General features: G+C 50.9%; 1 protein-coding gene across 4 annotated transcripts in view; it reads right to left on the reverse strand.

The window, feature by feature from the left end:
* Positions 1 to 4,583: 4,583 nt before the first annotated feature.
* sh3kbp1 (SH3-domain kinase binding protein 1) overlaps positions 4,584 to 24,772 on the reverse strand; it is a 72,410-nt gene continuing 52,221 nt past the window's right edge. Inside the window, exons 7-18 of one of the 4 annotated variants that reach the window (XM_069189891.1) lie at positions 20,936 to 21,014; positions 20,038 to 20,132; positions 17,480 to 17,581; positions 16,858 to 16,909; positions 14,188 to 14,259; positions 12,959 to 13,124; positions 12,280 to 12,356; positions 9,680 to 9,789; positions 7,495 to 7,632; positions 6,791 to 7,047; positions 5,664 to 5,727; positions 4,584 to 5,410 (exon numbers count right to left, since the gene is read on the reverse strand). In XM_069189891.1, coding sequence (XP_069045992.1) covers positions 5,369 to 5,410; positions 5,664 to 5,727; positions 6,791 to 7,047; positions 7,495 to 7,632; positions 9,680 to 9,789; positions 12,280 to 12,356; positions 12,959 to 13,124; positions 14,188 to 14,259; positions 16,858 to 16,909; positions 17,480 to 17,581; positions 20,038 to 20,132; positions 20,936 to 21,014 — 1,254 coding nt within the window. In that variant the 3' untranslated portion in view covers positions 4,584 to 5,368. Of the gene's footprint in view, positions 5,411 to 5,663; positions 5,728 to 6,790; positions 7,048 to 7,494; positions 7,633 to 9,679; positions 9,790 to 12,279; positions 12,357 to 12,958; positions 13,125 to 14,187; positions 14,260 to 16,857; positions 16,910 to 17,479; positions 17,582 to 20,037; positions 20,133 to 20,935; positions 21,018 to 24,772 lie in introns of all 4 variants that reach the window. The other 3 variants (XM_069189892.1, XM_069189890.1, XM_069189893.1) reach the window with 3 other exon arrangements.

Raw genomic sequence — 24,772 nt, forward strand, 5'->3', positions numbered from 1 at the left:
GTAATTTCCGAAGAGATGAGGAATTTGTGTTTCAAACCTAATCCTGGTATAATTCCATTGCAGTACCACGAGTTGACCCCCTCCGGTTTGTCTCGGCAGGCTGTGTGAAGACTACAATGGGTGGGTCAAGCTAGCCCAATTTATATGTATATTTAAACGCTCCTGTGCGGTGCCCAGGTAAACCAGCCCGTGAGCCAGTGAGATCGTTTCCCGGTCCGTGATCCAGTTCTTGACGTGCGATTGCTCTACTGGTTACGGAATAAAACAACTTTATAACTACAAAGCCTGGTGTTACACTACTGAACACCCGAACCCCGCCTGATAAATGAAACACTCTTTAACACTAAATGGTGTTTTTAATCAGCTACAAATAACCCTGTTACTGAAAATATGTTTTTTTTTAATGTCACGGGATGGACGGGCGATTACTGGTGAGGTTTTTGGTGATAATTAATCGGCATTACACATTTTGATGGTTATTCTTGGTGGGGGTGTTGGCTTTTAATTAGAAAGCGGCCTGGTTCGCCTCCACTCGGTTCGGTGGAGTTCGTGGGAAACCGCGCAGAGATGCGCCGAGCTGAACCGCCGCCCTCAGCCGAGGAAGCGCGCCGCCCGCAGCTCCAGACTGGAGGACTGCCGCCTCCCCCTCTTCGCATATCTGTTATTTAAATACTTTGAGTAATGTTTCCAATCTCTGCCATGTGCCCTTTTTGTGCTAGTTTGCCGCCTGTGTTGCCTGGTGCTCGGAACATTCTCCTGGGCGCATCCTATCAGTTTTACTGCGGCAGCGTTTCAGCATCATTAGGTTTCTAGCGAAGTCTAGCGCATGTCCGAGTAAACGTTTAATCAAGCAGGTCACGGAGGTAAGGTCACTCGCGACCGGCTCCCCTGGTTTACTCGCGCCAAGCGCTTTTTACCGTCGAGGGGTGTTTCACGATTAACGCGCTTCTTTCATCTCCGTGGCGGCATCGTATCACATAACTGGTGTGTTAGCGTTTTACCCCGCTGGGTTCCGGCATTCTGCCCCCTCTGCTCGCACCCTGCCACAGAGTTTCTGATACCCCCGGACTGATAAAAGCGGGGTTCGGCACCGCTGGCTCGGATGGCGTGCGGTGTGGACGGCGCCCTCGTCATTAGTCACCCTTCCGCAGGTGGAGCAGGCTGGAAAGCGCCCTGCGCGCTGTCCAGGGCACGACTCAAAGCCGAAACTAACCGGCAGAGGCGCTGCCGCTGAAATGACCAGCCAGAGTCTCCGGTCGGCTCCGCGGGGGAGCTGGTGGGAACTCAGGCGGACGAGTTTCCATGACGTCGGCTGCAGGAGCGAGTGCGCATTCTTGATGCCCCCAAGAGACAACAGGGTTCACACGTAACCTGCGCTAACTCGCTAGTAAGAGTCCCCGCGTGGAGGGAGACGCAGTTAGCGGGCTGGACTGGAGCGCCCGGGTGATTTAAGAAGAGCCAGCTCCCTGGGCACAGGGGGTGATCGAACTTCACCCAGCCGGAGCAGGGAGACTGCTTGCAGGCAGTGATAGCGAGTGAGCAGGGCTTGGGCTCAGCTGTGTGTTTACCACATGAAACTGAGGACATTGGAGAAAGGCTTCTCAATCCTGTGATTCCCCCATTCCACTTGATGGGCTTCCCATAACCAGCCAGTAATAAGACCGGGCCTCATTCTCACTACCACGTGCAACGTGCCTGGCTGTTTGTGGGCTTGCTCAGCAGGGCCATTCAAAAGGCAAGGTCAGTTTCAAGGGACAAGGAGGTTTGATTAATTGCTTCCAGATTAAGTGGCCAGGCGTGATGCCAGCGAGTTAATTTAAATTCCCCTTTCTGAAAATGAATCTTTCATCAACCGCTGGACTGCTGCTCGCTTAGCAGTGAAGCCGAGTGGAGCCGGAGTGAAATTCTGCCCTGGCACTTAGTGCCCCCCAGACGAACAGGGTGCAGAAATGAGAATTCATTAGCAGATTAGTGCGAGCCACTGGAATTTGCTTCCAGCGCCAGAAAACCGCATAGCTCAACGAAAGTCGAAGGCCTCTGGCCTCTCCCGAAAGTCTCACGGACAAGTGCAAAAGGAACCGGCTAAAATGTCCCCGCTTGGTCTCTTCAAGTTCCAAGGAAGACCAGAATGAGAAGAGTTTGGAGTCAATTTGAGGAGGAGTGGCCTGAGAACTCAATTCCATTTCTAGCATCTCTGACTCCGGATTCATATCTTCGGAGGAACGCCCTCGGTGACGACCCTGCCAGAATGTCAGCTCCCTCCCTCCCTCCCCGAATCATTCCAGGAACAGCCCCAGGGGTCAGGCCCTCGGTCCGGCAGAAATCCAGGACGCTGGAGCAAATAAACCAAAGGATAAAAAGACTCCTGTCCCACATGGCTTGACAAAAAAAAGGAAGGACTTGAGAAGAGAATTAATCAAGATCAGGACACAGTTAAAGAAACGCAGGGCAATAAATTGAAAGCACGGGAAAACAAGGTTATCCGAAAACCACAGAGAGAAGACAGTAGTGCGGGTTCTATTCATTTTTTTCCAGTATTGCATAAGCAACAAAAAAGCCCCAGCAGGGGATAAGTGCCTTGAGGTTATGACTGGGACGTGCTCAGACGATTTGAGGACAAGGCTCGTCCTGCAGGTGAGATGAGAATGTGAGGTTAGAAGTCGGAGGATTGCACTCTGGCACACCTCGGGAAGAGGCGGGCGAAAGAGCAAGCTCCGTCCGGAAGTGTCAGTCAGTGGGGGAAGAGGCGGGAGCGAGACAGGCGCGGATACATCGGCACTTCGGATACATCGCCGGGGCCTGACGGGACCTGAGCAGACAAGAGCTGCTTCTGCAGAGCAGGGGTTGTTACCCTGGGGCACTCGGGGGGGCGGCGAGATGCCCTGTCTGGGGGTGCGAGGCGCACTAGGGTTTTTTTTCTAGAAGGGTGAATCATCAAATACACAAATTGAGAGCAGGCACGCAAGTACAACTGCTACGTTTCATCAAACCCAGGAATATATAATTGGGGGGGAAAAGTGTAATTTATGTATTCTTAATTTTACTGTGAAATTAAAATCTCTTTCATTCTATAGTTACAATATAGCTTATGTTTAAACACATGACCTGTCCCAACAATATTTGATTAGGTGTGCGACAACGTATTTTCAGAACCAAAGGGGTGCAGAACTAAATAAGGGTTAAGAACTGTTCCCACAGTCACTCTAAACATACTTATAGACAGGAAAGATGCCAATATAGCACCAATTCCATAAAACATGACAAAACAGAAGAAAGTAATTCCATACATTAAGTTTCATTTCTATCATGTGCATTATGAAACAATAACTAGAATTGGGTGATCATCTGTCTGGTGCTGGGAGTCTAGGGGATTGTAAATACAGATTTTGAAATGATACTGTAGGTCTTGCCGAAAAAGCCACAGCGGTACTGAATATATACCATACAGCATGTGGCGCATTTAGATACTTGAAAGGTTTTGGAGATCCTCCCTCATAAGATTGATTCTTTAATTGCAGGTACTTGGCATTCAAGGTACAGAACAGAGTGAAAGCTGAATTTGGCATGGTGTAGTTAGTGGGGTGCCTCAGGGATCTGTATTAGGACCACTGCTCTTCTAATGGTGATCTAGATTCCAAAATAGAAACCTAGTCAAGTTAGCACAGACCAAAAGAGAAGCATTAGCAAACACAAGTGAAGCTACAGAGAAAACCCCAAAAGGCTCAAAACAGATAAAAACAAATCTGACAAATTCTTTGACGTACAGAAATGTACAGTACAGAGAAACCATGTCCCAAAGGCAGGGTGTAATTCATCAGGTAAACTGTATATCAGCCCACATATCTGCATGGGAAGCCCAGCCAGGGCCCAGTCATCATGCAGCAGCCTGAGAAAAAGCCAAAGAGACTTTACATGTGGGATTTACAGCAGCTGTAAACTCCTCTGGAGATCACCCTAAAAGCCTAGGTGCAGGCAGGCATCAGTTCAGATGTCATAAAGTTGTGATCATACCGTAGAGACTGAGTTATCTGCGCTTCTCTGAAAGGTACTCCTGGGCCCTTGAGATCGCCAATAAAGATAATGAAGAAAATAGACCATAATCTGCAAGCTAAACAAACCACTCTGTACAGTTTGCTCTGTGTGAACCCGGGCATAGATCCGAGCTTCATTGCCATTAAGATTTCAGCAGAAATGGCTCATCTCATGTGGCAGGACTGAATGACGCATCTCGAAATGAAATGGAAAAAAGCGATGCCCACTGCAGGCTAATCCAAATCATTGACTGAGCGCAGGGTAGGAATGCAGGAACATATAGCTGGAGGAGACCTGTAAAAGCAGGGTGTGTGATCACATCTCTCCTGCACTTCCCAATGCCTGACATCTGAGCTGGGACACAGAGAGGCTTGGCTCAGATCAGATACCGCGAAGGCTTCTCTCCGTGCGACACCTCCTGGACAGAACAGACAACCACAGGCAGGTGCCTTGAGGCGTCCTGCGACAGGACCCCGCCCCATCACACAGCGGACTGCTCCCGAACTGAAGACAGGCATGTTGCAGAAACAGGACTTCGACACACTTGGGGGAAGAGGATCCATTGTGCTTTTTTTTAATAAATTTTTTTTCCACACATAATGGTATTTAGTACATTAAAATATAAAAGTATATATAGAAGATTTTGTAAAAGAAAGAACCGACTTAGAAAACATGGGATTCCTTATTACTGATTAAAAAAACAATTTGAGTACTCCAAATGAATAAAAAAGGCATCAGTGATCCATCCGTGCAGTGCCAGCAGCCTGGGAAGCATGTCTGGGGATTCTGCTGGGCTGTTCAGGAGTCCCCCTGTTTCCTGTCCGCTTACCTCGATCGGCAAACCCACTCGCACAGGGCATTACTCTGCAACATGTACTCTGCAACCCACACGAAGCTCTTAACACCTCCACTTGGGAGGTAGAGGAGGAAAGTACGTGACATGTCAACGTAAACCGAGAAATGCATCTAGTTTATCTTTTTATTAATGCAAAAAAAAAAAGTGTCAAAATAGTACCAGAAGGGCATTGTGGGCCGTGTCCGCCCTCTGTCATTGATCTCCAGATGGATACAATCACCATGGCAACCGCATCCGCTGCAGCACAGTTCCATAGGGATGGGGGACCCTGCCCCCCCCCCGCTGCTGCCACTCTGTAGCTCACCTCCGTGTGCTCATGCATTACACTAACACGGGTCTTAATCAGATCGGAACAGAGGGGAAGACAGGAACACTTGAGAAAAAGTTCGCTCTCTTTTTTGGCACGAAACTAATTTGGCTGTGGCATAAGCACGAGTCTCAGGCTTGTACTGTGATGCAACGCGTCCATCGCTGCTGTGCTCACTTCGAGTGAAGTACTTTCTTTATGTGCTCTACCTCCATCTACAGGAAAACAAACAGACAAGGATGCTGCTTTGGTGGTTTTTCAGGAATAATAACAACGTAAATAAGTACAATGATACAACTGATTTGACAAACTCAAGCATACGTTATAAAGGGTTATAAAAGTTATTTTCTGTTCAGAAACTCCCGCAATACTTACTAGGTCAAATTGTATCCAGTTTCTCAAAGTTATTCAATATTAGCTTTCATCAAACTTTAAACATCATAGGTCTTTCTGTGTGCAGCACTGTACCTGTAATGATAAGCGAATTTTCTTCTCCTCATCCAGTTCATTCATCAGCTGCTTAATCTCTTTTCTGGAAAACAGGGAGAACAATTAAAAATTCTCATTATCGCCCTGCACACAACAGCAGAGAACTGAGTTCACAGAATAACAGTCCTCACTTTTTAAAATCTACTTTGCAGACTTTCTGTGGTGTACAATATCGATGAGGTCTGGGGTTAATTAATCTAAATTTTCTATTGCACGCAATTAAATAAAACATCTGGAAGGCATCTGGTTATGAAAAGGCATACACCACTTAATTACCATTAAGTAGGATCATACAAACCCTTTCATTGCAAAGAGGTTCCTTTAAGGACTTGTTTAAATCATTCAGGATGTACAAACTATTCATAAAGGAAAGGCCAGCCTTGATTAAGGGATTAGTGCAGATTCACTAGCAGCTGCTAAGAGTGTGAACAAACATCCACCACCTTTTCTGCCCGAGCTGCAGGGAAGAACGTGCAGTGCGAATGTCATGCATTAGCTCTTGTCGAACGGAGCTTCTGCAGGGCAGAAGTGGAAGTTCTCTTTCTGTCCTGAGCTGCCACTGCAATACTCTAGTGTCCTTCAGGGCAGAGGTGTGGAGTCGCGGGGAGAGGTTCTGGGTGGGGCAGTGCTCTTGCATACAAATTTGCCATGTAGCGCCAGTACATGTCCTGCAGTATAAATGAGTCTGCAGGTCATCCCCGTGAAGAGAACTTATTCTCCAGTCAATTACCTGGTTCAATAGAGGATTATAAAAAAATATACCAAGCTCACTTGCTGCCCAGTCTCCTCCAATCTCTTCATTCGGAGAATTTTAATAACCTGCAGGTAAAGGTGTCTCACCGAGCAAATAAATCAACTGGGCGTGAATGTGCGTCAGCCGGGCCAAACTCAGAAGAGTCTGCAGTGGCCCCCCGAGGTCTGGAGTCAGATCAACCTCATTAATAATACACTTACAATCAAGAGCCGATTCTCTAGGCTCTGCCGCTGCACAAACACGGACCTGAGCCGAGTGAAGGGGCCACTGGTTCTGACAGACCCCGCAGCTCGCAAACCCCGAAACGGATCTGACGGAACGGAGCCCGATCCCGCCCCCCCGCCGCCCGTACTTGTGCTGGGTCTTCATGAGCTCGATGACGCCCCGCAGGTCCCGCAGCTGGGAGCGCAGCTCCTCCATGGTGGGAGGGGCCCCTGGGGAGGCGTGGTCGTTCTTTGGCTTGGCATCGGCGCCGAAGGGCAAGGGGGAGGGGGGCCGCGGGGCCACGGCGGGGCCCCCCGGGTGCAGGGAGGAGGCCGCGTTGCCGGCGCCGGAAGACGAAGGGGGCGCTCCTGGTTTGGGGGGCAAAGGGGTTTTGCTTTCGGGGACCTGCAATGGCAAACAGGAAGGCGACACTGGGGTAGCTGGACTCTCGCCCCCCCTCCCCGGCTTCGGCAGAGCGGCGGACAGTGCAGCCAACTTGCCCGTCCCCAGCAAAACCCCCACACAGCCAAGCGCGCTCTCGGCTCAGACCAATCTTTTGGCCTGCGGCCCTCCCAGCGAGCCCCTCCAGTACCGATGCAGCCTGTACTCATCAGGGTGCGCTGGGTGAGGGAGAGCAGCTGTTCAGAGCTGAATGACATCACCCTCCTCAGACTCCTCAACACGGCCGGGAAGCTCTGAAGCACCTCCGGCCGCCAGGGAGGGGAATTTCAGTTCTGCCTGCTGGCACACCTTTCCCACACCTGCTGCCCCGGCTTCAGTCTCCTGCCCTTGCGTCAGTTGCCCCGAGAGAACAGACACTGGGAGCGGTGTGCAAACCAGAGCCGGGCTTACTGGCAAAACAGGGACTGGCTTGGGAGCCTTCCTGCCCGTGTCCAGTGCTTTCGGAGAGGGCGAGTCCTGCTCCTCCTTCTCCTTCCTGTCTTCCTCGGGGCTGGGGGAGTCCAGGAGGTCAGGGCTGGAGAGAGAGGACTGTGCAGAGAAAAGCTGCATTATTACACAGGACCTGCAACACAAGGGAAATTTTGCAAGGCAAATTCACCAGCTGTTTATCGATGACAGTACTTTCAGGATAGACTGGAATTCTGCCAGTTGGGTTTAAGAACCTGTGGTGGAGTGGTCAGGATCCAGTGCCCCTATTTTCAGACTTTTCCATGAGTATCATTCACTCATGAACCTAAACAGCCTTCGTTCACTCCACTGCGCAAGCAGATCAGCGAGTTAGTGAGCCATTAAATCCCAGATTAGCTCTACAGGTCTCCTTTAAACCTCGAATGTGCCTTTTAATGGCTTCTCCTTTAACTGGCACGGCGCGCCATGCACAGCCGGGCTTAACTGAGTCCTCTGCAGTCGTCACGTCCAGAGAACAGGTGAGGGGCGCTGTAAACCTATCAAACGGTGAGGTCAGGCTTGTCTCATGCTTGTTCCCGAAACCTGTCGGGAATCGAGACTATGCAGACCTGCACTGGCCTCCATGCAGCATGTCAGAATAACCCCCCCCACCACACACACACACACAGAGGACTGTGCTGCCGGCTCTCTGTCACACATGCAATAGTGAAGTGATCACGTCATGGGCTGGGCAAAGAGGAGTCGGACGACGGGAATGTCAATCTGTTTCAAATCTGGGGGCGACGAGGCATATCACAAAAAAAGGAAAAATTATCCAGCCCCCCCCACCCCCCCAAAATGGAAACTGATGTGTAATACAGAGTACAGGTCTATGGAAGTGCACTGCTTCATTTATCAGAAGAGGCGGAGTGAAGGCAGAGTGGGAGAAGTCCCTTGGTTCCAGTTTGGTCCCTTTTTAAATGAAAGTTTTTTTGGGCTTGTTAAAGCCACATTGCGTCCTGCAGCCTCCCACTGCAAGATGCTCTTTGCACGATGAGCCTGTGGCTTAGCTGACCTAGGACCGGTTTTCAATTCCCATTCCTTTTCTCTGAAAAGCCAAGTGTTTTGCCTCTCAATCAGTGCCGGTTCCAGTAGGACTCCTGTGGTTCACCGGAAACGAGAGTTGGAACAACTTTAAAAAAAAGGAAGGAAATCGCCCCTCGAACGTGAACGGAGGCCGCAGCCCCCGTCAGCAGGCGCTCGTCGTTCCCCGAGCCCTCCGAGCGGACAGCCCAGTCCGCCGGGACCCGGCTGCGGCGGGGGAGTCTGTGGAAACGGAGCGGAATGCCAGGAATCTGTCCCTGCCCTCCCAGCACGCACGGCCCCCGAGCTGCGCTATGCATTCCCAGGGAAACATCAAAGTGAAAAGCCCCTTATAAAATTAACTTCGAACTCTCCCCCCGATCACGCCGCACTCGGGGGGGGGGGCTGCTAACTGCGGGCACGCAGGGGCAAGGATCAGCCATCACTGGTGCCGACAGAGATGGGACAGCCCTCCCAGATCCTTGCGCACGCAGAATAAACAGCATCAGCTGCCCTCCGCTCCCCTCCCCTCCCCTCCTCCGCGACGCTCAGTCTCACACCGGCTTCCTAGTGGCACCAGCCTTCACCAACACCCCCGCCCCATTAATTCAATCTCACAAACACGGGTTCGCCAGACCCAACGCCCCCATGATGCCTCTCCTAAAACTTCGGGAACAACAACAACTCGTGCCCATGCCGGGCCACGGCAGCTCAGAGGTCACAGCGGGTCTTCTAATTTAAGACGCAGGCCACCGACACCTACATCTGCAGGCGCGAGTGTCCGATGAGCCGCCGAGCCAGCTGGGGCCCGGGCTGCGGTTCTGTGTGCGGTTGGCTCTGGCCCGTGCGGGGTTTCACACGCCGCCCTGTGCCGACTGTTTCAACTTTGAGCTTTTCCGCCACCCGGCAATGCACCTGCTGTTGGAGGGCTGCAGTCAGGGGGGTATTTCCCGGTGCTGGATCAGCTTCACTGAACCGCCGGGACCCAGTGGGATACCCGAGCCGGGTCTTTCACCTCACCGAGGAGCTGCGCGTCCCCTTGTGGGGTCGCCGCTCGGACTGTGACCCCGCCCTGCCGAGTCGGCGCGCGCAGACACACACTCACAGAGGTGAAGATCTGAGATCGGGGCCTTCGGTCGGTCACGCGGGGCCTGGACGCCGTGGGGTGGTTGAGCTTCTCAGCAGTCGACACTATGGAGTCAAAGTCCTCAATATCTTAAAAACACCAAAACATTCATTGGACGGCTGAGATCATTAAACACAGTCAAAATCCGTTAGAACTAAACAACAAGGACTAAAATATCAAATCGCTTGGAGCACATTCTGGGATTGGTGTGCTCCAGAACCCCGAATGTTAGAGAACACGTAAAACTCGGTCCACCTGCTCTTTTTATTCTGCATCGATAAAAGAAAAGCTGCAGAGAAGCCAGGGGACATCAAGGATACCTGGAACAAGCTTTTCACAGGTGCTTTAAAAAAGGGAGAAAATCAACATATGCTATTTTACTCCAGGTGAGAGACCGTCTCGTGTGAAACTCTCCCGGCTTTGCAATAGCTTAAAAAAGAAGCTACAGTGAGGCCCGGGAGACGAACGCATTCAGGTCCACGACAATGAAAAAGTATCACAAAAAAAAAAACAGGCACGGTCTGCTTCCTGCATACGTAGGCTCGGGCAACAAAACACAGTCCAGAAAAGTAGGAGGACTGTGGTAAATATTACTGAACTCAAATGCAAGACAATGCATGAAATGTTATGAAAAAATACAATCTCTCTGGGCAGGCTGAAGCAGAAAACTAGCTAGACTGCTTCACGTCTTGCAGCAATGCAGCACAGTAACAGAACATCTAATATTAAGGCACAAGCTATTTCATCACCACCGGCGACTGACAATGCTAGTGTTGTGGGGATAAAGATTGCGGTTTCTCTCTTTCTTCCCTTGCCTGACATTTTAAAATTAGGCACAGTGTTTTAATACAGTCTGTCTAGAAGAATAGTTCAAACTAAAAGTTTATTAGAAATGAAAGAGACAGCAGCCATAACCACACCCTCAGCATGAAGTGTCTCGATTTTGCAAGTTCATCCAAAGACCATTTTAACTGCTGCAACAGCAAAGAGTCCAGTTATTGTTAAACAGCGTCTCCATTCTCAGCTTGACACTGCAGGCAGAGGGGGTCTCACAGCGTGGGAGTGAATGAAACATGTCATGCACAGGACAGAGAGACCAAGAGGGGCTGGAGAGTTCCAGAGTGAGAGCGAGGGGGGAGAGGCAGGGGGTGGGAAGGCGAGAGGAGGAGATGACCTTACCAGCAGTGAAGGCTGAGCTGTAGTTACCCATAGTAAAGGGCAGAGAGCATTAGGAGCTGGATGAGAGATGAATTGAAAGAAAAAGAAAGCCAGCACAAGAAGAAAGAAAAGTCTGGAAGCAATGACAAAAGAACACAGTTACAATCTCCTGGACGCTGCATGACACCGAACAATAAATAAATACACACACTGTTATGAACATGTGTTATGGTGAACAAATGACAAAAGCATTGACAACTCTGTAAAATGGGTTGAAGGCTGGATACACACATGGAAAAACCTGTGTGCTTTGTCCTAGAACACTGTTTAGGAAAAACCCTTCCTTAGGTTTAAGTGAAGTACAATGTATAGTAATATTGCAGTATAGTAATAATGCAAAAGTGAACAAAAGTGTATTTTTCTGCATCAGATTTTATGTGCAAAGTAGCAGGAAGTGTCTGCAGACTATGATGGTAAAATTAGCCGCTGGATTTTAAAAACAGCGGAACAGCAGGAAAGAAAACTCTCATAAGTAATTTACAAGAAAGAGAAATAAAGACACTGATGAAACAACAAGTGCAATTGGAGGCTGACCCAGGGGCAAACCAAACCAAAGAAAGCAAACCAAACTAACTGGAACTGCATTTTGAAACCTAAAGACAAACAAATATGTCCTCCATTCAGAACAGACTGCTTACTGACGCTGTTCGACCCACCCAGAATTTTTTTAAACCTTCAGAAACATAACACCTCACGTTTTGTATTGTGCCCTCTCGTCAGCTCACAGACCAGGCAGCGAGAACTAACGCAAGCTAAAAGCATGCTCCACATCACAAAGGACAAACAAGCACGAAAGAAATGCCAGATTTTACCAGGCAGGCTGTTGAAGTGTGCGTGGAAACAGGCAGGTGAGCAGCTCTCCCAGAGCTGGGGCTGAGACTGAGCTGCCGGGGGCTGTGGACGCACAGACCCTGAGGTCGCATGGCGGCAGAGTGACTGGGCCAGCTGTCGGCGCCTCTTTCTGTTCTGCACTTTACGACAATAGCCTGCCTACCCTGCCAGCGACTTTAAAAGAAAACACAACCCTCAACAAGCCGGCATGCAGCACGCCCAAGCTTTCTGCGTCACGGAATAGAATTTCTCACCTACGACACTGGCCTTATCTCAGATTTAAGGCTCCCCAAGCTCTTATTATTTATCCTCAATATTATCCTCAATTTCCCTTCGGGATTAATTAAAGTCTTATCTTTCTAGTGACGTCACCACCAATTCTAATCCCGACAGATTCCCTGCCCAGCTAGGCAAGCGTGTGTTGGAGCTTTCCATGGCAGGAGGGTCTCTCGAGCAGCAGCACAAGCAGCTCGTCGCCAGGCCCCTGCGCAGGACGAGGGGGCACGGTGAGGACGTTCCCGGTCCCTTACCGATGTCGCTGACCCGGTCCGAGGAGCCGCGCTCCTGCACTGCTCCCGCCACGCTGTCGGACTTCGGACTCTCGGACCTGGGACACACAACAGAGCAGCAGGTTAGAACCGGGCAGCGCAAGGGCTGGCCCAAAACCTAGGGAGGAGACAAAACCAAGAAGCCACTGGCTGGAGCTGCTCTTGGGTCACACACACACACACACACAAGGGTCATTCCTGCAGGGCCACGCTGCCCCCCAGCTGACCAGCTGACCTCTTCACTCCGCACACAGGCAGCAGAGCACATGGCTGAGCCCGAGGTCTGCGCAGGACCAACAGCGCAAAACCTGCCTGCCGCCCGTTTCAACTGGGAAAGCGTGATCCAGGCATTTAGACCACGAGCGATTCTAAACGAGACAAGGCCCCTCGAGAGCATTTGATGGTCGTTAGTTAATTGATACAAGGATCCTAGCCAGCCATTTCTCGCAAGAAATCAGGGAATCAGCTTCGACCACATGCCTGGGCAGCCTGGACTCCTCTCACTCCTCCGGCTCCTCCTCGATCACAGCCGATTCAAGAGACAGCTCTGGGGGAAGGCGGGCAGCGAGCTCACCACGTTCACACCGGCAAAGACAGTGGAATGCCGGCACTGTGGAGGAAGGCTCTCGCGACGGGGCGCGGGGAGAGGGGCGGCACTCACCTGATGTTGGGCACGGCCGGGCGCTCCGGGCGCTTCGGGGGGAAGGAGTTGGGCCGACCGAGGGAGTTTGTTTTGGGAGGGAGAGGTTTCTTTGGAGGAACGGCGGGCACAGCGGGCCTGGGAGCGTCGGGCGTCTTCGGCTCCTTCTCCGGCTTCTCCTCGGCGGCTGTCCGGAGGGGGATCAACAGCAGCGTCAGGCCGGCACGAGCAGCACAGAGCACGCCACGCCACGCAGAGCGCGCCACTCAGAACACGCCACGCCAGTCTGCACAGAGCAGAGCACGCCGCACAGAGCCCGCCACGCAGCACAGAGCACACCACTCAGCTCGCCACACTGCGTAGAGCATGCCACTCAGCTCACCACGCCACTCAGAGCTCGTCACGCCACTCAGAGCACGCCGCGCCACTCCGCACAGAGCACGCCACTCAGAGCACGCCACGCCACTCTGCACAGAGCACGCCGCGCCACGCCGCACAGAGCACGCCACACCACTCTGCACAGAGCCATGCCGCACAGAGAACGCCACTCAGAGCTCGCCACTCCGCACAGAGCACGCCACTCAGAGCACGCCACGCCACTCTGCACAGAGCACGCCGCGCCACTCTGCACAGAGCCATGCCGCACAGAGAACGCCACTCAGAGCACGCCACGCCACTCTGCACAGAGCACGCCACTGAGAGCACGCCACGCCACGCCGCACAGAGCACGCCACTCAGAGCTCGCCACGCCGCACAGAGCACGCCACTCAGAGCTCGCCATGCCGCACAGAGCTCGCCAGTCAGAGAACGCCGCGCCGCGCGGAGCACTGCAGCCCTGGTCCTGGAGCGAGCCTGGACTGGTGGATTCTCACCAGCACTCTCTGACCATGTGTATTTCCCTATTAAACCTCCAGCACAGGGATGCAGACCCCTGCGCCGTGGGTGTCACAGATGGTTACACCGGGCTCTTAGCAGCTCTTTGGGAAAATATTCTACATGTAGATCTGGTACAAGGAGCACTCGCGCGAAAGACCCAGACATCGGGGGGGAAAAATGGAATTCACTTCAGGGCGAAGGGATGCTACACAACTGCACTTCTTACGTGACATCTCATGAGCTATGGAAGACAGACAGAATGAGGGACATTGGCGCATGGGTGTGCTGCCTCCCGGCCACAGTGACACAGTGCTCAGAGTGGCGATGGGGGTGTGTCACACAACCTTCCCAGAGAGACAAAGACAGCGCCGTACCTTTCTCCTCTCCTCTGTGCGGGAGGGACTCGGGCCGATCCGGGGGTACCTTTTTAACTTCAGGCTTTTTGTCTGGGAATTGGCACAACGACATGATCAACACCGCGGCACAGTCCTCAGCAAACAGGCAGTTAAACGGGGGGAGGGGGCGTTAGTGTGTCAGTAAACTGCAGTTGTTCACACATGCCTCGCCTTTCGTTTCCGATAGTAACGGGAGAGCTGACCCCCTGTTCCCGACACCTAGAGCTGTGCTGCAGAACCCGGCCTCTCAGAGTAACACAGGAATGGAAATGAAGCCACTGAGCCACTTCATATTTTACAAGCTGTGGGTTCTTCAGATTAAGGACCCTGGACCTGACTGAAGTAGCCTGAGAAAACCGCGTCTATATCACAGTTATGTACTGTAAGGCAGTATCTGTGTATAAAGGCCTTGCAACCAGCAGTTCCATCCCTGGTGTAAGAGCCAGTCTGCAACAAGGCCCAGGGACAAGGGGAGCACCAGAGGAGGTAAAACTATCAGCAGGTTAGTGATTCAAGCATTGCAGGCAGGTTAGTTCTCAATCATCACAAAGAGTGGTTTCAAGAAACAAGTCACAGGAAACTCAGGGCTGTCCCGAGAAAGTGCATGTACTCATGGGGGACATTAGCACAGATCAGCTGTGGGAGCAGAAAGACTGGTGAGCTGTTCACTGCAGAAAAGAGCACACGTACAGCCTGCCTCCCGCCTCGCACATTTATTATACATGGAAAACAAATTAATGGAAAGGGTCAGGAATCTACAATCTGTTTAGCAAACCAATTACAGAAGGAACCAGGAGGTTGCTGAAGAGCTTGGGTAGGTAAATGCTCCAGGGACACTACATTGACTCCTGCTGCACTTAAGATCAGCGCTGCAGGCTGCTATGTCTACTGACTATTGGCATGTAAATTGCATCCTGATTGATTTGCTTCTGCAGTTGTCTGAATTTGTAGTTTCCTACCTACAGAGTCCCCTGCACTGCATCTTCCCTTGTATGTAGTTTCTTTCGAGCACAACGAGCAGCTTGCTGCCTCTTCCTCCAACAGAAGAGCCGAGCGGTAATGTTATTTATAAAACACCCAGCACCCAGCCCAGCTCGCTAGTGGTCTCAGTACAGCCCCCAAGGGTTAATGCCACAAGTGATGGAGGACAAAATGAAAGAGCTGCAAGCTAGAGAAAGGCACAGCTCAGGCAGCCCTCACTAAACAGCCAGCCCTTACAGAAGGGAACATTCAGTAAGAACAACAGCCAATCACCTCGTCATTAACAGAGCAACATTTCAGATAAACAATACAGTGCAACGCGGGCAACAACACAGGAAGTGCTGCAGCATGCCTGAGGGAGCAGGTAAGGACCAGGTCGAGCAGGTCGTCAGTTCCGGCCACACCATGCATGTTTTTTTGCCCTGGGCAATCACAGACCTGGGTGCTACCAGAGATCAACCCAGCAACCATGTCACCCTGCAACTCACAACTGGCAGCCCACTGTAGCTTAGCAGGTGGGAGGGAGACCTCCTGGGAAAACTAAGGTTGCTGCTGGAAGAGGTGTTAGTGGGGCCAGTGGGGGGCGCTCACCCTGCGGTCTATGTGGGTCCTAATGCCCCACTATAGTGATGGGGACACTGTCCTTCGTATGAGACGTAAAACCAAGGTCCTGACTCCCTGTGGTTATTAAAAATCCCAGGGCATTACTCGAAAAGAGTAGGGGTGTAACCCCGGCGTCCTGGCCAAATTTCCCTCTGGTCTTTACCCATCATGGGTTTCTAATAATCCCCCTCTCTCAACTGGCTTCGTCACTCTGCTCTCCTCCCCACTGAGAGCTGATGTGTGGTGAGCATTCTGGCGCACTATGGCTGCCGGAGCATCATCCAGGTGGGGGCTGCACACAGGTGGTGGTGGAGGGGTCCCCATTACCTGTAAAGTGCTTTGACTGGAGTGTCCAGAAAAGCGCTATAGAAGTGTGAGGAATTATCATCATCATCATCATCAAGGGCATTGCTCAGCGAGTGGGACAAGTGAGGAGTGAGGGCACGTGCCTGCACACCTGACCCACTGTGCCACACTGTCCAGACCGGGCCTCTACTCCTCTACCCCAGTGCAGAACAGCCCCTGGGGCAGGGCTGCGGAACGACTGACCCCACTGTTCGCTGGGCTCCAGTCAGGCCAGCTGGCGAACTGAACCCACCATTTTCTGAGGCCTTACCGTTGTGCAATTCACCCTTTTAGAAAAAAAAATCAGAACTTGCACATCCATTAAAGTGGCCCCAGAACTGTAAAACGGTCCAATTGAAAACATACTTGAATCTATGTGTGCAAATTAATTAAATACTCGAGTGCTCAGCTGGGAACAAAACCAGTAGAAGCTGGGGTGACAAGGACCAGGAGTGGGGAGCCCTGCACTTGGGGTGATGTATGAGGCCTCTCAAGATCCTCCATACTTAACCTAAAAACATGCTCGTGACAAAAACTAGGCAGGGGCCATCGTTTCTTTAAGCCTGCTCGATGGACCTGTTTCGAAGCACACTGGCCACTGGCTATCTCCATCCAGAGGGCATGGAGGGCAGCGGAGGACCGTGTCCAGCAGGACAGGGCAGTGCTGTGTCTGCAGGCGTTAGCACAGAGAGAGACAGGGTGGGAGACAGAGAGAATTACCTGTGCTGTGTTTACCCACTGGAGCTGCAGGAGGCGGGGGTTTCTTGGGTCTCTGCAAAGGCAGTAAAAGACTGAGAGTTTAACACCCCGAGGCACAAGACCCAGGACAGGCTGAGGCATAAAGGCATGAAACGGTTAGTTCATCAACAGCAGCATTCGGACTCTGTAAACGCACTCCAGCAGAAACTGGAGCTGGCAGTGAAGAGATGGATTCCCTACAGGTCAGCCCGATACTGGCGGAGCAGGAGACTGAAGGAGACTTCTCTCAAACCCGATACAGGCCCAACATGATACCAGACTGTCCCTCCAAGACTGGGAGCATGGATCCCCTGTGGAGCAAGATCTCCATCGTGCCCCATTTCCCTTTAAATCAAGACCCAGGCTCTCCCACTGCACTGTCATCTGGGAGACTCAGATTACACTGTGAGAAGTTACAGCTCACCAGTATGCTGGTGGTATAATAAAAGCACAAATAAGAGAGCTGTCTGACATCATTATAGTGGGGGAAAAAGTTCTATATCAAGGTCCAAGAAAACAAGGAAAAAAATCTGTAAAAACACTGGCTGCCACTTTTTTTAGTTGGCGATTTAGAGGAGGAAAAAAAAGTCCTCGTTGATCTAACCTCTTTTTCAACATCGGGCGCGAGCAGCTTCACGAAGTTGTCCGGGAACACTCCTTGCCTTCCGTACAGCTCCCCGAGCCACCACCCGGCATCCCCACACTCCTGTACGGAAACACAGGCAGAGCACACACGGGTCATGGGCAGGGCCTGACCTCTGGAGCTCCTTCACCTGCAGTTCAGTCCTCATCCACCAGGCGTCCTCATCCACACTCTAATCTCAGTAGACACTAGGCAATCCGGACTCGTACAACTAGAATCGACATATAAGGAATTAACTGGTACAGATCAATACATTGACACCAAAGAGAAAAGAGAATAAACAACGATACCCAAATTACATCAAAAAGTGTTTATTGAGAGAATGAGCGCAGCAATGTCTTCCTATGAAGTTATTCTGTCACTTGGGTCTATCACTGAGTTAGCCCTCAGTGGCAGTGGGATTTGTGAAATGTTATAACTTCTTAAAAATCACTGGAAGTGCCTCAGAGAATGACTAAATCAACTGACAATTAACGCCAAAATATAATTCACTGGCTGCCTTCTTTCGCTGGACACACGTGGCACATTCGCTTTGATCTTCTTTCACCTTCTTTCACTGTTTTCATATAGGCTTCTGCAGCTTAATTGTGTTATTGTATTTATATGCAGTAAAGTGTCAAGAAAAGAGTTTCAACTGACTATTTGCATTGCCTCATTGGCTGTGATATAGAACCAACATGTGATTAAGTGTCAGTGTCAAAACAGTAAGAAAAAAAAAGTCCCAAGTTAAAAAACAATTAATATTTCTACTGATTCCAAAGGCATGTAGATTTGAGATCTTTTGGATTTTACAACCACAAAGTACACAGCTGAAGTACAGATGCCTCCAATTTCAATTTCACATGTGGGTCTGCAAAGTTACTCAAAACATGGAAACAGGCTGGAAGTATCGAGGGCCTGACTTGTTCTGGGACCAGGAGCTCCTGAACCCGATATTCATCCATCTGCTACTCTGCAGGAGCCTCAGGTGCTTCCCAGTCTTTCCTCGGAGAGCAAGCAGTGACCGGAAAAGCCTGATGGTCCTTCCTTAGCATACGCAAGATCCTACAAATACACGACTGTAACCTACACAATCTGCAGTTGTCTTAATGGGCAGCAGACGGCCAAGGGCTAGAAAACAGGACTGCCTGGGAAGCTCAAGTCCCACTCATCGGCTGGCAACGGAGACGGGAACAGAATATCTACGGAGCCTCACGGGGTGAGACAAACAGAACCGGGAGAGGACGGGTCACAGGCGCAAGCTAACCCAGCACATTCCTGGGGATCTGAAACGCCGGGAGGACACAATCGTATTCGGATGCAGGGGTTTCTTGGAGCTGCAGGATTCCAGTTGGGGAAAAAAACAAATAGGGAGACAAAGGTGAGCCGGAAAGGCTTTACATGGAGAACGGCCGCAGAACTGGACAATTCCGGCCAACCGGCAAGCGAAGAGTCATGTTTTACTCTTCCAGACGACTGAAACGTGGGTCTACCGCTTCCAAGACCCAGCGCTATACACTGCACGTTTCTATAAAGGAACCTCAAGCCTAACCGCAGTATTCTATCTGGCTGATGACCTCATGGTAGGTCCAGTTGAAATTCTGCAGAGGATTATCTGGATGATTCTTTTTTGGCAACCCCTGAGAAATGACCACTTCTCAAAAAACTATAATTAACGTTTTCATGAGCACAAAGCTCAATGCTGTTTTTCCACTGACTTCAACTGACGTTTTAAACCATCGGTAGCTCTCTCCCACTGCCACGGGGGTTGACTGGCGGGGTAATTTTAAGCCACAAGGAAACGTTTGCTCATAACCTGAATTCCCGACGGAAGCAAAAGACAACTGGGAACAAAACATCTGAAATCATTCCTAAACTGGGTGGCCGCACTCCTCCCTCTGTATCCACTGGCTGGGCTGCAGCCCTGAAAGAGCACGGGGCTGACGTCGCCTTCGTCCCAGGAAGTCTTCAAACAGGAAGACGTGACACGGCCATCTGGGAGCTCCGCAGGCTCTTCCCTCTCAGTTGGCATTTACTGGGCAGTTATCTCCTCCCTTTTCCTTTAATTATTCTTTGTTTTGAAGTACATTTGAAAGGTACGACAAGGTGCCCCTGGGGCAGACGGATTTCCAGAAAGCACAGAGATGCGGACAGGCCGTGCATGAAGTGTAAATGCCGCATTCAAACAAAGAGCCTGGGCCAGATTCCTAAAACTGTACGCTGCCTCACCTTCTTCCGTGAAGCCATGACGAGCATCACCTCAACCTGTTCAAGCTCTTTCTGGTGAAAAAATTAATGGCAGGGTTGATTAAGCAAATTGTGTGTTAATCTACTCATGGTTTTTGGGCTCTCCCAGGAAAGAATGAAAAAGCTCTGCTCTGAAACAAAGCAGAGGGACAGGAAAAGTAATTGAGCAGTATTTGGGTTGTTCTCTCTCATAACCAACAGCATCACCTGGACCATATGTGCTGTGCAACAACACCTTCAGAAATGGGACAGCCTGAGAGGCCCATCATAGACCGATCCCTGTTCTTGCTCACCTTACTGACGATGGCAACAATGTCTCCTTCTTTGATCGTCAGCTCGTCTTCATTTTGTGCTTCGTATGGAAATATTACCTTGCAATACTCCTTTGCTGAAAAACCCCAAAAAAGGCAAACTGGTGAAAAACATACTAACACACAGACCAAACCAAGACAAAGTTCAAACAAATACCACAGCGTTACACAACACAAATTCATTCCTTAGTGGAGCTTGCAACTTTTGCCTGCTACATTCACAATGGACAGTATAAAACAATTAATAGATGAATTAATAGATAATAAAAAGAAGAGAAAAAACAATGTTTCGGCCGCGTAGCTGAAGAAGGCTCCACGGCCGAAACGTTGTGTTTTTTCTCTCTTCTTTTTTTCAGCATGGAATAAACCTATTACTTGTTCCTTTGCAGCCTACGCATGCTGACGCAGCTGCCCACCTGAACTACTACAGTATAAAACAATGACTCCTGTACTACAGGAGGGAAGTGCATCAGAGCAGACAGGGTCCTTTGAGCTGCCCCACCATCAAGCCTCCATCTTTCTGTCCCTGCTCTGGCTCCACAGTGTCTGGCAGGAGAGTTTGCACAGGTCAGAGATCTGTCCAATCTCTCGCCGGCAGCACGCAGGGGCCCCAGCTTTGTCAAGACCTGAGAGAGACCTGGCTGAGGAGCCCCAGCCCCAGTGCCAGCCCCTGGCCAATTCAGAGTATTCACAATGAACTCTCGTCTGGCAGAGGAACAAGTGAAGGTTACCTGCATGCTGAAAACAAACAGTGCATCGGCTGCAGAGCCTTGCTCAGGTGCACCCATCCATCTTTCATCTGTTTCAGTGTGGAATGAACTTTGACCTTTCCCTTCACAGCCAACGCTCCCCGCACACACAGGCAGTGCTGCCCACTCACCCTTCGCCTTGGAGTCGGGTTCGGATCTCGCCGGAGCTTCCTGGGGTGCGCCGGCAGAGGGCACCTTCTTGGCCACTTGCTGCTGCCAGGACAAAGAGCAGAACCGGGAAGTGAGCCTGACGGGAGACGGACACGCTGCGGTGGCCCGGAGGCTAGCGCCGGATCCGGGGTTTTCACTCGGGAATAGGGAACGTTCTGTGTGGAGTTCGCATGTTCCCCCTCCCTCTCGGCGTCGAGCCTTCCCTCCCAACATCCGAAGACATGTATCCGGGACTCTCCGGATGGGCGTGCGCATGCACTTCCCATGATGGACGGGTGTCCAGGGCAACGTCCCGCCTTTGCTTTAATATTCCAGGAATGGGACGATGGAGGGACATGCTACTCCTGAGCTGGCTCAGCCATTTCGCAGCCCACTGTGCAACAGACCCCGGCCCCAGGGGCAGAGCACCAGCGATGAGCTCCCGGGACACCTGCTCCCACAGCAGAAACATCAACACACGCCTTGCTGCTGTCCTTCTCATCATGCGGTTGTTCGTGTGTCTCACACTACTACCTAAGTCACTTGCAGGAATTACAATGGCCTGGTTTCTCCAGCTGGGGCTCCTGGAGCCACGTGGGTGAGGTTTCTGGCTGTGTCCCCAGCTGGCGTTCGAACTGCTGGCTGTCCGGGGTCCACAGCCCTAACCACTACCCCATACGCCCCCCCCGGGAAACACATGGTAATGGATTTAAAACACAATCAAAGACAATGATTTTACCACAGGAAATACTCTTTCAGTTACCGTAGCCAATCTGTTACAGCGCACCTTCATCAAAACTCAGACTCCGCACTCATACACAAGCGGAACGCTCCAGCTCCCTAGGATAAAGGGGCGTCTTCCAGAAACGCATGAACAGCCCAAGATCTGCACGGCGCAAACGGAATCGCGCGAAACGAAATCTACCTGCTGCATTTCATCTTTCAATCGCAGCCGACCTGCCCTCGACCGAGCAAGTCCGCGCCAGCTCGCAGGATCGCCGCTCGGGCGCGGGCTGGAAACGGGTCACTGCGCAGGAAACGAGCGTCTGCAGCGCTTCCTCCGCCCGGAGCCGCACTCCCTCCACAGACCGGGCCGAGCGGCGAGAGCCAGCTAGCTGACAGGCGGAGAGGCCGGTCTCTCAGACAGCACGGCCTTTAATAAGCCTGGAGGGGCAGCTTGTCAAAAAACAGGCCAGCAACCCTTTCCAAAACGAAGTTAAAAAAAACAGGCAACACTAAAGGTCCTTTCAGTTCTTTCTTTCGGCGGAGATGTACAGTTTCCAGCACTTGTGCAATAACGTCTCTATCCAACTCTCTCTCTCCCTCCACAGAAAAAAAAAATAGCCATTTGTTTATGACAAAAAATGGGTGCGTTTTAGCGAACACACGCCGAAGCCAAATGAAAACCATGTGGTTAGAGCTGCACAAGGAGAAAACTGCACGTCACAGGCACATCCACCCCGGAGCGTGGATTCTGCCTGCCCTCAATCGGGGCTGAAGGGGAGCTCTCTCTCATCTCGAACCTAGTCACCCCCTCCTCAGACCCTTCACCCCTCTTCCCTGCACCTTTCCCAGCCCAGAGAAAGCCCCGTTTTTTTTTTAAGAGAAACAGTGCGAATTACCTCCAGTTCCATCAGTTTCACTTGTCCTACGTCTTAAACGGCACCCAGCGACTGCATGGAAGGGCAGCTTCCCCACTTCCCCTTCAACCAGTCAGAAGAAAAGCCAAGCCTAGCTCTGAGTCACACTTCAAGTTAAAGGAGTCAGACATAAAACAAAGCTGGCGTGCTTAATCCTTAGAAAGGCGAGCTGTAGAATCAAGTTAATTTTGGAAAAAAAAAACAGGGAAATCGCAACAACCAAGTTCCTCCTACAACTCAAGACTCCTGACTTCCACGAGACAGTCCTCGTGAAAACTGACAGGATGGAAGGAGCAAAGAGTGGGAAAAGTTTTCTGCATGTGTGCTTTTGAACTGTTGAGTGTGTGTGTGTGAGAGAGAGAGACGCGGGGGCTGAGGGGCAGGGCAGACGACTGCTCGACAGAGTGGAGTTTGTGCAGTCGGATACCGACACCCCTGAAGCACAGTTCACTTCCTGTTAGAGAGGGGGAGGAGGAGAGGGGGGTATGAGTATAAAGGCAGTGAGGAAGATCTCCCGCAGAGAGTGCAGCCACAGTCCTGCACGGTCCTCCTCTGGTCCCCTGCAGGCTGGCCCACTGCTCCACGTGTTTCATGTCAGCTGGAAGGAACGAGCAGCCCTCATGTGTCATGTGGAGTCTGTCCCACCTGGACAAGACTGTCCGAGTGATGACTGTCCTGCTGCATGCACAGAACTTCCACCCGTTTAAAGGGAGAGCTGGCAGAAGGACAACATGCACATGCACAGGACAGCAGGGGCGTCCCCTTCCTGTTCCTGCAGTCTGGGCTGTTTTCAATTGGTCTTTTCTCCCTCATGGGGAAATACACAAACTTAAAAGTCGAATTCCTTGATTGCCGAATTACACATGATTCAGAGCTTCTGTGAGAGTCTCAGTCACAGAGATAGGGCTCTCCTATGTTAGTTACCATGCAGACTCCCCTTAACACAACCATTTTATTCTAACAGCAGAAAAAATAAGTCACCACATTAAAGTGCTTTTCTTTGCATTTCAAAACTGTTGCCACAAAATGTTTTTTTTTTTATTAAAACTGTTCCATCTCGACATTTACAGCCCAATATGCTTTAAATATTTCCTAGCCATTAGTATTCAACAGTAACATTCTGCACAGAATGAGCTGTCAACTGGCTGCAGTAGACAAAAACGAGAGACGATTTAAAAAAAAAATGAGGAAGTGAGGAAGTGATTTCCTAGCTTGGTGTTTACATAAATGGCGAAACCTCTTCCGTACGACAAGAAAAGACTGGACCCCGTGCCTTGCTCAAGAGCTGCCAGTTCCTCTTTTAACAAATCGGGAAAATCCAACTGCACGGAGATCCTAGGCTGATCTTGGACTGCAGGATCTATGCACTTTTCAGTGCTGAAAAAAGCCCAGAGAATCATTCAAACCCATGGCAATACTGTCAGAGTCCTACTGCAGGAATCCTACTTAAGAACTGGAAGCAGCACATGGCAATAGCCAGAAGGGATTTAAAGCTCATCCCAAACAAGTGCAAAGATCTCTTCTTGGCTCTGGTGTCTCACAGCGCACACATTTTTTTACAAAAGAACATCAAAGCGTTACAAACCCAGCGAGGCCCATCTAAATCACGTGGGATCTAATCGATCCATGGATCCCATCCAGCACAGTGTCTTGAAAGACGGCAGGGTAATCAAGCCCCGTGAGCATGGCTTGTTCCACGCTCCCACAACCCTCTGTGCAGACAAGTGCGTCCCGTCCACAATTATATGTGCTGTATCTCCACGTACTGCTCCCGTTTGGCTCTGGCGGTTTGTGTTTTAAGGTTTCTAATTCTGAAGGTGTTTTTTTAAGGGTTGATTTCGTCACTGCCTTTGAGAAACTCTGAGTCTTCTCGATCCCCTCAGACACCCCATCAGCAACCTGAGCCTGGCAAGATTAAATGCAATGGAAAACCAAAACAACACTGTGCAGATTTTGAAGAAGCGGCTTCCCCAGTTCTACAGCTTAGAAGCCTCAGAGGGACAGGAGGCTCTGGGCGATCCCACACGATCCAGTACCCCTGTTAAAACAGCGTGAGGGTTAGCTACTGGCCAGCTGTGCTCTCCACTTAATAACTCCGAGCCGTGGGGTCCCACCTCTTACATCACCACACCTCGGCACCAACTGCAAAACTGGCACGCTTGAACAAGAAAGGTTCAC

This window comes from Lepisosteus oculatus, chromosome 5 (genome assembly GCF_040954835.1).
Source record: "Lepisosteus oculatus isolate fLepOcu1 chromosome 5, fLepOcu1.hap2, whole genome shotgun sequence".
Taxonomy (NCBI): domain Eukaryota; kingdom Metazoa; phylum Chordata; class Actinopteri; order Semionotiformes; family Lepisosteidae; genus Lepisosteus; species Lepisosteus oculatus.